This window comes from Pseudonaja textilis, chromosome 12, assembly GCF_049901715.1.
Source record: "Pseudonaja textilis isolate UNSWEBS1 chromosome 12, rPseTex1.2, whole genome shotgun sequence".
Lineage (NCBI taxonomy): Eukaryota > Metazoa > Chordata > Lepidosauria > Squamata > Elapidae > Pseudonaja > Pseudonaja textilis.
The window spans coordinates 11,971,104-11,985,280 of NC_142001.1; the positions used below are offsets into that span (position 1 = coordinate 11,971,104).

The window sequence follows — 14,177 nt, forward strand, 5'->3', positions numbered from 1 at the left end:
GGGATTTACAAAAATAGCACCTTTTCTAACCAGGAATGCAAAAGATCTGCTGGAGAAGCCAGCCTTTCCTTCTCCTTGGTCCACTTGGTGGAATGGAATGGAATGGAAATAGAAAATATGGAATGGAATGGAATGGAATGGAATGGAATGGAATGGAATGGAATGGAATGGAATGGAATGGAATGGAATAGAATAGAATAGAATAATGGAATGAAGAGTAGAATAAAATAAAATAGAATAAAATAAAAAAAATAGAATAGTGGAATGAACAATAGGAATAGAATAGAAATAGAATAGAATAGAATGAAGAATAGAATGGAATGAAGAATAGAATGGAATGGAATGTAGAATAGAATGGAATGAAGAACAGAATAGGAATAAAAGAGAATAGAATAGAATATAGAATAAAATAGAATAGAATTCTTTATTGGCCAAGTGTGATTGGACACACAAGGAATTTGTCTTTGGTGCATAAGCTCTCTGTATACATAAAGAAAAAATAAAATACATTCATCAAGAATCATAAGGTACAACACTTAATGATAGTCATACGTTACTAAATAAGCAATCAAATCATACTAGGAAACAAAAAAAAACAATATAAATTGTACTTGCACCAAGACAAATTCCTTGTGTGTCCAACCACACTTGGCCAATAAAGAATTCTATTCTAAAGATTCAAGCAACACAGTTATAGCTATAAGTTGGAAGAGATAGGGAATAGGAAGGATGAGAATAGTAATAGTAATAGAGTCTTACTAAATAGTTTGACGGTGTTATGGGAAATAGTAGTAAATGCAGTTGCAACGCAATGGGAGCATGGGCGATGAATGTGGCTGCACAGAGGACTTCAGATCATCCAGCTTCTGAGCCCTGTTGAAGTCAAGGCTGGTTGCTGAAAATCCATTTGGAACACCTTGATTAGTCTACTTTTGATATTTGGCCCTGAAAGGGCTGATTGGGGGCAGAAGGAATGCTCAATCTAGATTAAATGGATCAGAATGTGGAAGAAACTGAGTTAAGCTTTGATTTGAATTTGGCTTATGGTGTTGTGCGAATGCTTATGGTTTACCATGTACTATGACCCCATCTTGTTATGTTGCATCAATAAAAATGGCTAAACCAACCCTAGCTTAGTCCCTTAAGTAAACCATTTTTTTTTCCAGAAAAGCTCTGTAGCCAGGTATGGTAGCTCTGGGCAGATTTTGTTATGACTGGATAGACCGCTTCTCACTGCTCTCTCCTGTTCCCACCTAGCAGGTATATTTTAACCGAGAAAAATAAGCTACTCGTTGCGTGTATTGAAAATTTACTCCATTGTTCTGTTTAGCCCTCTGATTTGCCAAGACAAGGATTTTATCACAGGATGCTCAATTGTTTTAGATCAGTACTGTAGGATTCAGGTTATTCTCCTCTGGTATTTTTTAATCCTGATCACTCAAAGGTAGCAAGATTCATAAATATTTCATGCAGCAACCAGATTTTGTTGCCATGGTTCCTCTTATGCCTTTCCCCACTCTCCCAAAGAAACTGGTAGGTGGAGAATATTTTGCAAATATATGAAGCATTTATTACCAGGAAAATTATTTTAAAAAATTATGTTTGGGGAGGAAAAAATCTTAGTGATGATTCATTTCATATGAATGAAACAACAGAGCTAAAAGAAGATACTGAAGTTATTGTTTTGACAACAGGAATAAAGCCAAGTAGCCATTTTTTCTCTATTGCTATACAGACAAAGAGGCTTTTCTGTGCTTTCTATTCATATGTATGCATGTCTGTCTTCATAGATGACAAAATGTAGAGGTTAAAAGAAAAAATCCCCAATCACTCCCAAGTCTTCTAGCATAACGCAGTGTATGTGTATGCTGTGTAACATAGCACAGGATTCTGTATTCTTTCCACATGTTTTTATTACTTGACACTGCTTCAAAATACAACTGTGTCACTGTGAAAAGTTTTGTGTTTCAAGTAAGGAAACTGCCACCAAATCTTTGACTGCAGTGTTCAACTGATCTTCATGGCTGTTTCTGTATTCTGGAGTTACAATCCCCATATTAATTATTTACCACTTTGAAGAACCAGGGGGGATGTAGCTTTCTGGTGCTGTCAAGCTCCTGGAAAAAGAATAGGAAGTCAACAAAGCTGCAACTAGTAGTAAGAGAACATAATTTCTACAGATTTCTTATTGGCTGATCAAATGGCAATTTTGCTTATGTTCCTTTTAGCTTTATGAATGCTATAAAATTCTTGGCTCTTGGATTTTTTATTTATTTTTTGCTTGGCTGGATTTGAGAGCGACCATTCAACACTTTTAGAGTGTGATAGGTTGGAGAAGATTGGTCCTTACTTAATGTAGAAACTGGGACCCATGTTCTGGCAGTGGGATTAAAAAAAAAGATAAACATACTACATTCAAAAAATATGATTGTAAATTAATCTGTAACATACCATGCAGGAATTAAATAATTCTACATGAACTTCCACAGGAGTAATAACAGAGAAAGAAAACAATACTTTGCCAATGAAAGATTTGGATGAGTCAACATGTTGGAAGTGTAAATCAACAACTGGTACCTTCTTTCATATGTGGAGGTTGTGCCCCAAAGTTAAAAAATTTTGGAACAAAATTAGAATTTGGCTAGAAGAAATAACAAATGAAAAAATAGAACTCAAACCGGAAATGTTTTTATTAGGAATAACTAGAAGCGAATATAAAAAAGAAATTGAATATCTTATAATACATATTCTAACAGCAGCGAGATTAGCCTATGCTCAAAATTGGAAATCAGAGGATAATCCCACAGACACTATGTTGATTACAAAAACTATGGATTGTGCAGAAATCAATATGCCTATGATGGAGTTACAAGAGAAAGAAAAAAAAGTATTTTATACGGTCTGGGAGAAATTGTATGTTTGAATAGACAACAGGAATAATAAAGTATAAGGTAAATACAAATAATGTAGATATGTAGGTATGAATAAGGGAAGATGGGGAAAACCAATGCTATGATAAATTGCAAAAATTGTAAACATGATTTGTGTGGGGGGGGGTTGGTAAAACTTTAATAAAAATTATTTAAAAAGAAAAAGAAAGATTCGGATGAGGCACTTGGCCTCTAAGTGTTGGACATCTTTGATCATACAGAGCTCAATAAAGGGAGAATGTAGTTTGACAAAGCTCCAAAGCACTAAATGTTTCATCCCTAAATCCCTGGGTGTAATTACTCCAGAATCACTTCAAGATTGGTCCTTTACTTATTATTGTTGGAGACCAGCAGTCCATGGAAATGTTCATGCTTAGTCTACAAAAGGCCACTTAAGAGTTCCTCCTCTGAGTAGAAAGCCTACAAATCCAAGTTATAAAAAGCCAATTTGTTACAACTTCACTCCTACCTTAATAGTTATGAGCCCTCAATTGGGCCTCCATGCGTGCGAACCTCTCTGCACGGTCCACATCGCGCTGTCGAGCCCTGCTCATAATTTCATATCCCTGTGCAACCAAAAAAGTAATATTTAACATAATACTATAGGGGGCAGGGGGGAAACTCCAACTTTTCCCAGTTTGTATTTTGCTATAACTAAAAAAGCTCTATTTTAGAAATAAAAGTATTTTAATCTCTAACAAATAAGCTGGCATCATCAGACGGAGAAGAAAGCACAGTAATTTCTATAAATAAAATATGCAAACTGTTCTTAAGCTGTTTCAAACCGATGGCAAATTTATGTTCTGAAAGGTAGAAAACTTTCCAGTGTGGTTGTGTGAACACTTCTTTAAAACTATTCGCCCTCCATTCCCTTGCCTATGCCTGATAAGTAGAGACTGTGATGGACAGTTTTAAAAAGCAAAGTAATGTTCACTTGGTGTTTGCCAATCCGTACATACATCTCCAAATTAAAAACAGTTTTGCATGCTAAAGTTTGAAGGTCAACAGCCAAATAAACTGAGCTGGGATAAAGAAGCTTGCCATAAGCCTACAGCAATCCTTTGAAAGTCTGTTTCAACATGAGATTTGAGTTGGATGAAGGGAATATCTTTTCCTTGGTGGACAGGAAAAGGCCACCTGCCATCACCCTTCCAAACTCAAATCAGTGACATTCTCTAAGTGGCTGCCTCAACAAACATTTCCTGAATAACGAAGTAGTGCCCTTGCATTCTCATTACCGATGTCAGGGCCGCATCCAACCAACTTTTCCAAAGTGTACAACACCAGGTTCTTTAAAAAACGGAAACTGTCTGGTTTCTGCAGCATCTAGGACTGCAGGTGTTGACTTTTATACATCAGATAGCGAGAAGGCATTTATTTCATTTCTCTGTGTCTTCCGAGGGACCTTCTAGGAAATTAACTGAAACAATGAGAGGAGAAAGGGCAAGGCTCAGCCAAGCCCACCACGGACTCCTTAGGTTTAAGCTTCCTCTTAAGATTCTGCAGAGAAAGCCATATGGAGGAGAGGGGGGAGACCCATGGGAAACAGACAGTAACCACTATATTAGAAGAGCCTGGACTCCTGCTCTAAGGAAGCTTCTCTACTTACATAGAACACATTTCCAATTCCAAAGAGGCCCGTTGCTATGACAGTATAGAGTGTTTTGTTGTGCCGCCATGCAAAGCTAGAGGTGGCCATTTGTCTGCAGGGTGGTGCTTTTGAGGGAGCCTTCCATTGCTGAAAGAGGCCTGGAAACACAATTTATTAAGAAGGAAGATTGTCAATGATGCACTTTCATAAGGCATGGATGAAAACAAGGCCAAGTCTCCCACAAGCAGGCTCTGCTCCCATTACAACCAGTTAGTAGGCTGAAGATGACTGGTTGACATCATACAATGGTTGGGTAGGCACCAGGTCAGAAAACGAGAACATTTGTGGCAGTATCTCCCATGATTCTGCAAGCTTACATGGGACCCTGAAGGAGAAGCTGCTGGCTGGAGGGGAATTGATACACTAATAGAGGAAGCACCCTGCAGCTCCCCCTCCAAGCCCTTGTTATTTTAGCTTGCTTGTCATTTTAATTCATTTTTATATTTACAATCATTGTTGTACATCTTTTTATCCTGATCTAAGCCGCTCAGGGTTGCCAGAACCACGAAATGGGAGGCAAATACATTTGGTCAATAAATATCTGCCCACCAGTTAAATCTAATAGGCCTGGCTCTTCATTCATCCCCTTGATTAGAGAGTGTCACCCATGGGGTCCTAGAAACATGCTTTTTTTTTTTTTAAGGTGCCGTCTCCCCTCCTCTGGGACAGCATTCCCATGTCCCTTCTTCGCAATCCTCAGAAATTGAGTGAAAACATAGCTCTTTAATCAAGCATTGGAAGGCGGCTGTTGTAATGTTCCTCAGAAGGAGTACTCGCCTTAATTAATATATAATAAATATAATAAACATAAACATATAATAAACATTAACCAGGTATAACATAACACACACTATATTATATATTATAATTATATATTATATATATTATATATTACATAATATACATATTATATATAATATATATTACATTACAATATATAACATAACATTATATTATATATTATATTATATTAATTGCATTACATTAATATATGCCTCTGTGTAAATTTAAGGGCACCCACTTCCGCCCTGCGCCTGTCACGCGACCTTGGCGTCGAGCGGACGGGCAGCCAGGGCGTTTAGCGGATCCTGCGGAACTCGCGGCCACTGGATTTCGCTCGGGAGGTGGGAGTGGGGGGGGGTCCCGGCGGGGGCTTTGGGGAGCGGGCTGGGATGAGCAAATGAGGACCACTAAAGAAGCCCCCAAGCAAGAGAAATCCTCCCCCCACGGTCCAGACGATCCCACCCCCCCACCGTTAGGGACGAAAGGACTATGCGGGGGGGGGGAGGGTTTCCACTGCTTCCGCACAAGCCCCGCCCCCTCGATAAGCCCCGCCTCCCCGACACCTTTTCAAGTTGTCGCCCCTCACGGCGATGCCCCGCTCACCTGGGCCCTCCAGGAAACGCGCCCTTGGGCCCGCCGCCCGCAGCAGGGGGGCTCCCAAGCGGGACATGACGGCGGCGGGGTCGGCTGCAAGCGGCGGACCTTGACAAGCTCCTCAGCGGCTGTCCTTCCGTCCGCTCCCAAGAACGGCCCTCTCGTGCGCAGGCGCGCCAGCGCTCGCCCGCTTTGTCCTTGCGGGGGCGCGCGGGCGCGCCGCTCTAGGTATCCGGCACTCTATCCTTTGCTCCTCGAGCGGGGGGACGGTGGGCGTGGCCGGAGGAGCGAAGGAGGGGCGGGGCCGTCCCGGGCAAATGCCGGCGATGCAGGTGTTCCACGCTCGCGCCGCGCGCTGCTTTCTCCGCCCGGGGCTCCTTCGGCGCTTGGCGGAGCAGCCGGGCGGCGGTCTCCGGCGGAGTTCTTGCGGGTCCCGGCGGCGGTTGCTGCTGCTCTCCACGCCCATCTTCTATGTGAACGGGCCGCCCCACATCGGGCATCTCTACTCGGCCGTCCTGGCTGATGCTCTGCACCGGCATCGGGAGTTGCTGGGCTGCGAGGGAGGGCGGCTGGCTACAGGTTTGCGGAGCCTTGTGCAAGGGGTTTTTGAAGCCGCCGGTCTGCTTTGCAAGCGAGGGCGTCGGCTAGGAACTCCTGGGTGAAACTTAGATCAACGTGGAGGAAGCTTTAGGGAACCCGCGTGTTTGCTTTCACGTGTGGAGGCACGGGGGCTTCCAAAAAATAGGTTTATTTCTAACCAGGATGCAAAAGATATACTATGAATGGAGTAGTAGTCTGTTTTGCAAAGCAAGGGAGTCGGCCAGAAACTCCTGGATGAAACTAAAATAAACCTGGAGGAAGCTTTAGGGAATCACGAGTTCAAAAATAGGTTTCCTTCTAGCAAGGATGCATAAAAAGCGCTATAAAGGGAGAAGCAAGTCCTTCGTCTTTCTTTTCTATTTGCATTTCCAGCAACGTTTGGTCTAGGTAGGACTAGGCGGAGTTTTTCAAGCTGGCCAACTTTTAAGATGTATGGCCTGGGGACTTCTGGGAGTTGAAGTCCACTCAGCTGAATTGCCTAGGTTGAAAAACTACTGCATTAGCCTTATTGCAGTACAATATATTATGCACAGTGTTGGAGTGTTGGCGTGATGAATATTGGTGCAAAGAAAAGTGGGCCGCATATTATCATGCTCCAGTCCTTTGCAATAGTCTTGTTGTAGTTGAAGGCTAGGTTGATGGAAACTCATACATGACACCCTAACACAGGGGTCTTCAAACTTGGCCAGTTTAAGACGTGTGGACTTCCACTCCCAGAATTCCTCTTCTGGTCATGTTAGCTTAGGAATTCTGGGAATTGAAGTCCACACGTCTTAAACTGGCCAAGTTTGAAGACCCTTGCCCTAACATTGCATCTCTGATTTTTTACTAGTGGGGGGACTTGCTACCTCACACTCATCTCTTTAGGAGTGAATTTTTACTGGTGGGAATGACTTTTTAAATAGAATACAAAACAACCTTGTTTTTCCAGAGTGTCTTGTTTCCCCTCAGAAAATTGGCAAACATCCCTTTTGGTAACCTCACTTTTCTGATGAGTTTTTCCATCCTGGCTGATGGCATTAGATGTGAATAAAGTTAGTAGCATTTCTTCAATAAACCATGCATTTATGTGTGAGAAAGTCTCAAACTTTTTGTTCATTGTATAAGCTTCCACAGCCTCTATAAAGATTCTGGGAGCCCTGTTTGCAGGTTTGGCCTTGCTTGCTGGGAATGAAAGCATTTATGTATTATTCAAATTTATATAGCTGCTCATCTCGTTGGTATGACTCTTGAAGTAGTAGCCCTCCCAGCCCAGGATGGGGAAGGCTGCCTCTTGGCTTCTTAACCTGTCCTGTTTCCTTTGCCAGGAACGGATGAACATGGCTTGAAAATTCAGACAGCAGCGGCAGCTGCCGGCATTTCTCCGGAAGAGTTCTGTGACCGTGTATCGGCCAAATTCCGGGAGCTCTTTGCACAGGCGGACATCTCCTACACCGATTTTATCCGCACTACGGAACTACGGCACCGGCAGGCTGTGGAGTGCTTCTGGGCTGCCTTGCAGGATGGTGGCTGGCTCTATCAAGCTGACTACGAAGGGTGGTATTGCACAGCAGAAGAGAGCTTTTTGGCAGCCTCTCAGGTGACAGAGTCTGTTGATGCCCAAGGGAGCAAGCAGATGGTTTCCATAGAGAGTGGGCACCAGGTATGGTACAATGTACCCTGGCAAGTTCTCTTAGTGCCTTTACTCAGCTTGCTTTGCCTTCATGCACATGGTTTAGTCGTAGAGTTGTGTGAATCCAGTTACTCTGTGTGGTGCTTTCTTCACATAGCCAGCCAATAACGCACAAGTACCACATAGCATAATATTTTATCTATTTATTATATGTTTCTCCCGCCTGTATTACTTTTTAGGTAATTCATGCCTAATGCACCTTCCTCTTTCTATTTATCTCACAAAAGTGGTGGGGCTCAGAGAGAGACTGGCCCAAAGTCACCAAACTGGCTTCGTGCCTAAGGCAGGACTAGAACTCACTGTCTCCTGGGTTCTAGGCCAGCCCTTCGAGCACTGCACCAAACTGTCCGTAATAATAATGTGTCCCATGTCTATATTGGAGAACCCATATCTATATAATCTACAGTTATTATTATTATTATTATTATTATTATTATTATTATTATTTGATTACTCCATATATGTGTGTGTGTGTGTGTGTTATATATGTCAAGGCGGTGAATATACCTCATACTCCTTTCACTACCTTTTCCCCCCACAACAATCTGAGGGAGGTTGGACTGAGAGAACAACGGGCTCAAAATCGCCCAGTTGGCTTTCGTGCCTGAGGGAGGCCTAGAACTCACTGTCCCCTGGTATCTAAGCCGACACCTTCGGCGTTACATCAGACGGATAAACAAAGATTAACAGAATAGAAAAGTGGGATAGTGTGAAGAAAAGATGTGGCCCAAGAAAGCTGTGAAAAAGCAGACTGGAGGCGCTGGAGCTGCTAGCTTTTTGAAGCTAGGAAGACAAGATCCTTGGTGAGAGGCAAGCTTTCTGGTGCATGCGTGCGGCCTTCACCTCTAAAGAAGGAAAAATAGACATTAATATAAATCAGGAGTCCCCAAACTTGGCCACTTTAAGACTTGTCCCAGATTTCTGGGAGTTGCCGAAGTCCACAATTCTTAAAATGGCCAAGTTTGGAGACCTCTGATATAAATGCTTGGGTAAATACATACTGTATGGGAGAGGCTGATGAAACCAGGAAAAACCTTGTGATAACTTCCCTCCTGCATCTTAGGTGCACTGGACCAGGGAGAAAAACTACATGTTCCAGCTGTCCAAGTTCCAGGAGCCATTGCAGCGATGGCTGTGCGAGAATAAGGGCGCCATCACCCCCGAGCCCTACTATCAGCAGGTCCTCCAGGGTCTGGAAGGGGATCTCCCAGATCTCTCTGTATCCCGTGACCGAACCCGGCTGCACTGGGGCATCTCTGTCCCTGGGGACTCGACCCAAACCATCTATGTCTGGGTGGATGCCCTGGTGAACTACCTGACGGTGGTAGGTTACCCTGAGAAGCATGGGGCCTGGTGGCCCGCCGTTTGCCACATCGTGGGCAAGGACATTCTCAAGTTCCACGCCGTCTATTGGCCTGCTTTGCTGATGGCTGCAGGCCTGGAGCCCCCCCAGCGGATTTGGGTCCACTCTCATTGGACGGCAGAAGGCCAGAAGATGTCCAAGAGCCTGGGCAATGTGGTTGATCCAAAGGAGTGCTTCCGGCAGTACACGGTCGATGGTTTTCGGTACTTCCTGCTGAGACAGGGGGTTCCGGAGCGGGATTGTGATTACTACGACGAGAAGGTGGTTAAGCTGCTCAATTCGGAGCTGGCCGACGCCTTAGGGGGCCTCCTGAACAGGTGCACGGCCTCTGCCCTGAATCCCAGGGGGGCTTACCCCCTCTTCTCCGAGACCTGCTTCCCTAGGGATGTGGAGATTCCAAACAGATCTGGCAAGGCCCTAACAGAGGACTACAAGCTGGTGTCGTCGGTCGAGAGCCTGCCCGTGACAGTGAGCGCCTTTTTCGATCGCTTCCAGATCTACAAGGCTCTGGAATCCATCACGGAGTGCGTGAGGCAGACCAACGGCTTCGTCCAGAGGCACAGGCCGTGGAAGCTACGCCGGGAGGATCCCGCAGAGAGAGAGTGGCAAGAAACCATTCTCCACGTGGCTCTGGAATGCCTTCGGGTATACGGGCTCCTGCTGCAACCGGTGGTCCCGGCCATGGCTGACAAACTTCTCTCACGGTTGGGCGTTTCTCCTACGGAAAGATCTCTAAAAGATTTGGACTTCCTCCCCCGCTATCATGGCAGAAGATGCCCCTTTGAAGGCAGGAAGCTGGGGCCGGATCCTGGCCTCCTCTTTCCCAGGCTTGAGAAAAACCTGAAGCCGGCGAATAGAATAGAATAGAATAGAATAGAATAGAATAGAATAGAATAGAATAGAATATTTCTATTCCAGTGATGGCGAACCTTTTTGTTGTGGTGTGCCGATAAGGCACGTGTGCTCGCACCCACAATGCAATGCGCCCCCTGCACATGCACGCACAACACCCCCACCCCTTTACCTGTACTGCGCATGCGTGCACCTCCCAGCATGCACCTCCCAGACCGTTTTCGTCCTCTCAGGGGCTCGAGAGAAGCCTCGGGAGGCTGAAAATGGGCCCGTTTTGGCACTTCTGGTATTTCCGGAAGGCCTGTTCTTTTGGCCTCCAGAGGCTTCCCTCAAGCCCCCGGGAGAGCGAAAATGGCCTCAAACAGGCCGAAAATCAGCTGGGAGATGCGTGCATGCGCAGTGCAAGTAGGTTTGGCTGGGGCTCGCGTACCTGCACAAATGGCTCTCCGTGCTACCTATGCGTGCCATAGGTTCTCCACCTTGGTTCTGTTCTTTGGCGGTTCAGGGGCTAAGTTGCTGAGCTTGTCGATCAGAAAGGTCAGCAATTTGGCGGTTCGAAGCCCTAGCGCCGCATAACGGAGTGAACTCCCGTTACTTGTCCCAGCTTCTGCCAAGCTAGTGGTTCGAAAGCATGTAAAAAATGCAAGTAGAGAAATAAGGACCACTTTGGTGGGACGGTAACAGCCTTCCGTGCTCCTTCTGGGGTTTAGTCCTGCTGGCCACATGACCACAGAGACGTCTTCGGACAGCGCTGGCTCTTTGGCTTTGTAACGGAGATGAGCACTGCCCCCTAGAGCCGGAAACGTCTAGCACGTATGTGGAAGGGGCACATACCCCTCTATTTTACCTCTACTTTTAGAATACTTCATTGGATACACAAGGAACTTGTCTCCTGGTGCAGATTCTTAAGTTGTTGTTTTTTTTAAAAAAAGAGAAGAACGGGGAACTAAAACTTCTGAGAATGTGCAGTCAGGGTGAACTAAAATAAGGGGGGAAAGGATTCATATAATATGCAACTAACTCAGATGTCTGAGTTGTTATTTTTAGCTTTCCGTGCCTTGTGGGGTTACCTTTTTTTTATATTCTAGTGTAATTCACTTGAATTTCGACAATATGTGTCTTCTCAAGATGTATGGAATTAAGAAGATTAAGTAAAGAATGAGCGTTCTACTCAATCGAAATAACCGTGTTGAAGGAAAACAACTTTTATGTTGAGCACAATGTTAAAGATTGAAAATATCAGAGTTTGTATTTCACCATGCATTGCCAAAACCTTCCGACATGGCAACAAACTGCACAGTCCTTTGTTGTTTCCACAGATATTTATTCTTTCTACACATGCGTTATTACTTCACCCTCTTGCCTTCTCCGTTCTGGAGTTTTAAAAACCCCATATTAATTGCTTGATTTATGTACCACTTTGAAGAGCCGGGGGAGACCAACGTTATCAGATGCAGTTTGAGGTGATATATTCCTGTTGTGCTGTTGAAACTCCTGTAAGAAGATTTAAAGACCTGAATTTAAAAACCTGAAACCAGAAAGAGTGATTTCTACTGCCTTCTTATTGAGTGATGGAATGCCATTTTTACATGTGTGCATTCAATTTATGGGTGCTATAAAAGTCTTTATAGCAGCTAATTCTGGAAGCTATAAGCAGCTTTTTCTCCAAAAGGCAGTTTGTTGGCGCTGGTGTAATTAAACATTGGCATGCAAATAAGCATCGAACGGTGCAAGCCTAACCACGTTTATTCCAAGTTCTTAAAAACGGGAAGTATATTGGTACGTAGGTCTTTAAAACTGCAGGTTGAAATCTTACAAGTGAACCCCCTTTTACTCAAAAAATAAAACCGAGGTTAATGCAGTTTCAATGGAGCAAAACAGCTCCAAAAGCCTAAAGGAAGCTCAAAGAATTGAGAATTAACCTAACGGAGACACTAAGGCCCCAAAATGATACGTTTCCTCTCTTTAATCCTTGGCGATGATTTCTCCAGAATCTTTCCAAAACATTAATTTTTCAGTGTGTCAGAAGGCGAAAATATATGAATTTGGCAGCCAGTCACCATATTAGCTTTGTCTGAAATGCTATAGGGTTTCCTGCCTAAGCAGGGGGTTGGACTAGAAGATCTCCAAGGCCCCTTCCAACTCTGTTATTCTACTCTAAGGTGTAACTAATACATTTTTTTTAACATGTTAGTGTGATTTTTCTTTCTTCCTAGTGTTACATCAGAGATCAAGTGTTGGTTCATTTCTAACGGGATATCACCTAAGTGTTATTTTCATGGTGCAATTCTCACAGTTCAGAGACAAGATCTCTTAAAGCTGTGCCTAAAAATTGAAAATTACGATTAGGAAAGCAAGCATGCCTCCATTTTATTATTAGACACTGAGCCGTCTCTTAAATAAAATTCCATACTTCTGCTCATACCTGTTCAATGCAGGATGATGGGAACCCCTAACTAGTATCCTCTTCTCTCCTAGATTTTAAGAGCCAACACAGGTCATCCTTGATTTACCACCTTTCATTTTAGATAGTGAAGTTACAGCAGCACCGAAGAAAGTGACTCATGACAGGCCCTCACACTTACGACTATTACAACATCCTCATGATCAAAAGTTTGGCGCTTGGCAACTGGCATGCATTGATAACAGTTGCGCCATGCCTGGGGTCACGTAATCATCATTTGTGACTTTCCCAGCCTGCTTCCAACAAACACAGTCAATGTGAGAATCTTGATTTGCTTAACTGCATGATTCACTTAGCAACTGCAGTTGTTTGCTTAAAAACGGTGGCAGAAAGGGTCAAATTTGGCCTGACTCACAGAGCACCTACCTTGCTTAGGGAGGGAAGGAGGGAGGGATTAGGTAGGTAGGTAGTTATACGGTAGGTAGATACGGTAGGTAAGTAGATGGCAGGTAGAGAAGATGGTGTGTGTATAGGTACATGGTATGTATGTGTGCTATGTATATGGGTAGATCTATAAAGGTAGTTCTCAGTTTGTTCAGTGACCGTTCAAAGTTACAACGGCACTGAAAAACGCGACTTCTGACAGTTTTTCAAAGTTACGACCTTTGCCTCATCCCCACGATCCTGGGATCAAAATTCAAAGGCTAGGCAATGGGTTCCTATTTATGACCGTTGCTGAGCCTCAAGGTCACGCGATCCTCTTTTGAAACCCTACAACAAGCCAAGCCAACGTGGTCGCAAGCCAGATTCGCTCCACAACTGAGTTAAACGGCTTAACCCACCGCTGCCACAATCTCCTTCACAAACCCGGGGCAAGCAAGGCGGTGTACAGTGGCTGCCCAGCTCTTAACCGACATCTGGCTGGCCATCAGGAAGGTGGGGTTCGAATCGCGGTCGTAATCTGAGGATTGCCTGCCCTTTCTTTTGAATTTATTTGTTAAAGTGCTCACAGGGGGGGAAAAAAAATGACAATGAAGGCTTATCTTATTTTAAGGACATGATGGCCCATAGTGGTGGATGGCCCTTCCCTAACCAGCTGCAGTCCCCTCCCCTTCTTTAAGCAAGACCACCACAAGAAGATATTGGACTGCCCTTTACGCTGACAAATTTAAGACTTGAAAAGGTCATCCAGTTCAACCCCCACCCCGGCCCAAGCAGGAGGCCCCCATTTCTGATAAGCAACGCCACCGCAGGAAGAGATTGGACTGCCGTTTACGCCTGCAGATTTAAGATTTGGAAGGGGCTTTGGAGGCCATCTAGTCCAAACC

The 14,177-nt window shown here is 44.3% G+C and overlaps 1 protein-coding gene and 1 long non-coding RNA gene across 2 annotated transcripts; one reads left to right on the forward strand and one right to left on the reverse strand.

Moving 5' to 3' along the window:
• Positions 1-1,895: 1,895 nt before the first annotated feature.
• Positions 1,896-6,125, reverse strand: LOC148124785 (uncharacterized). Its single transcript, XR_015745066.1, has 4 exons — positions 5,968-6,125; positions 4,540-4,679; positions 3,400-3,496; positions 1,896-2,117 (listed from the first exon to the last, which is right to left on the reverse strand). It is a non-coding gene; the product is annotated as an uncharacterized LOC148124785 (long non-coding RNA).
• An 80-nt stretch (positions 6,126-6,205) lies between these two features.
• MARS2 (methionyl-tRNA synthetase 2, mitochondrial) lies at positions 6,206-11,750 on the forward strand. The gene is made up of 3 exons (XM_026702972.2): positions 6,206-6,537; positions 7,866-8,200; positions 9,294-11,750. Exons 1-3 carry the CDS (start codon positions 6,276-6,278, stop codon positions 10,458-10,460), a joined length of 1,764 nt encoding a protein of 587 aa, XP_026558757.1. The 5' UTR covers positions 6,206-6,275; the 3' UTR covers positions 10,461-11,750.
• Positions 11,751-14,177: the final 2,427 nt, after the last annotated feature.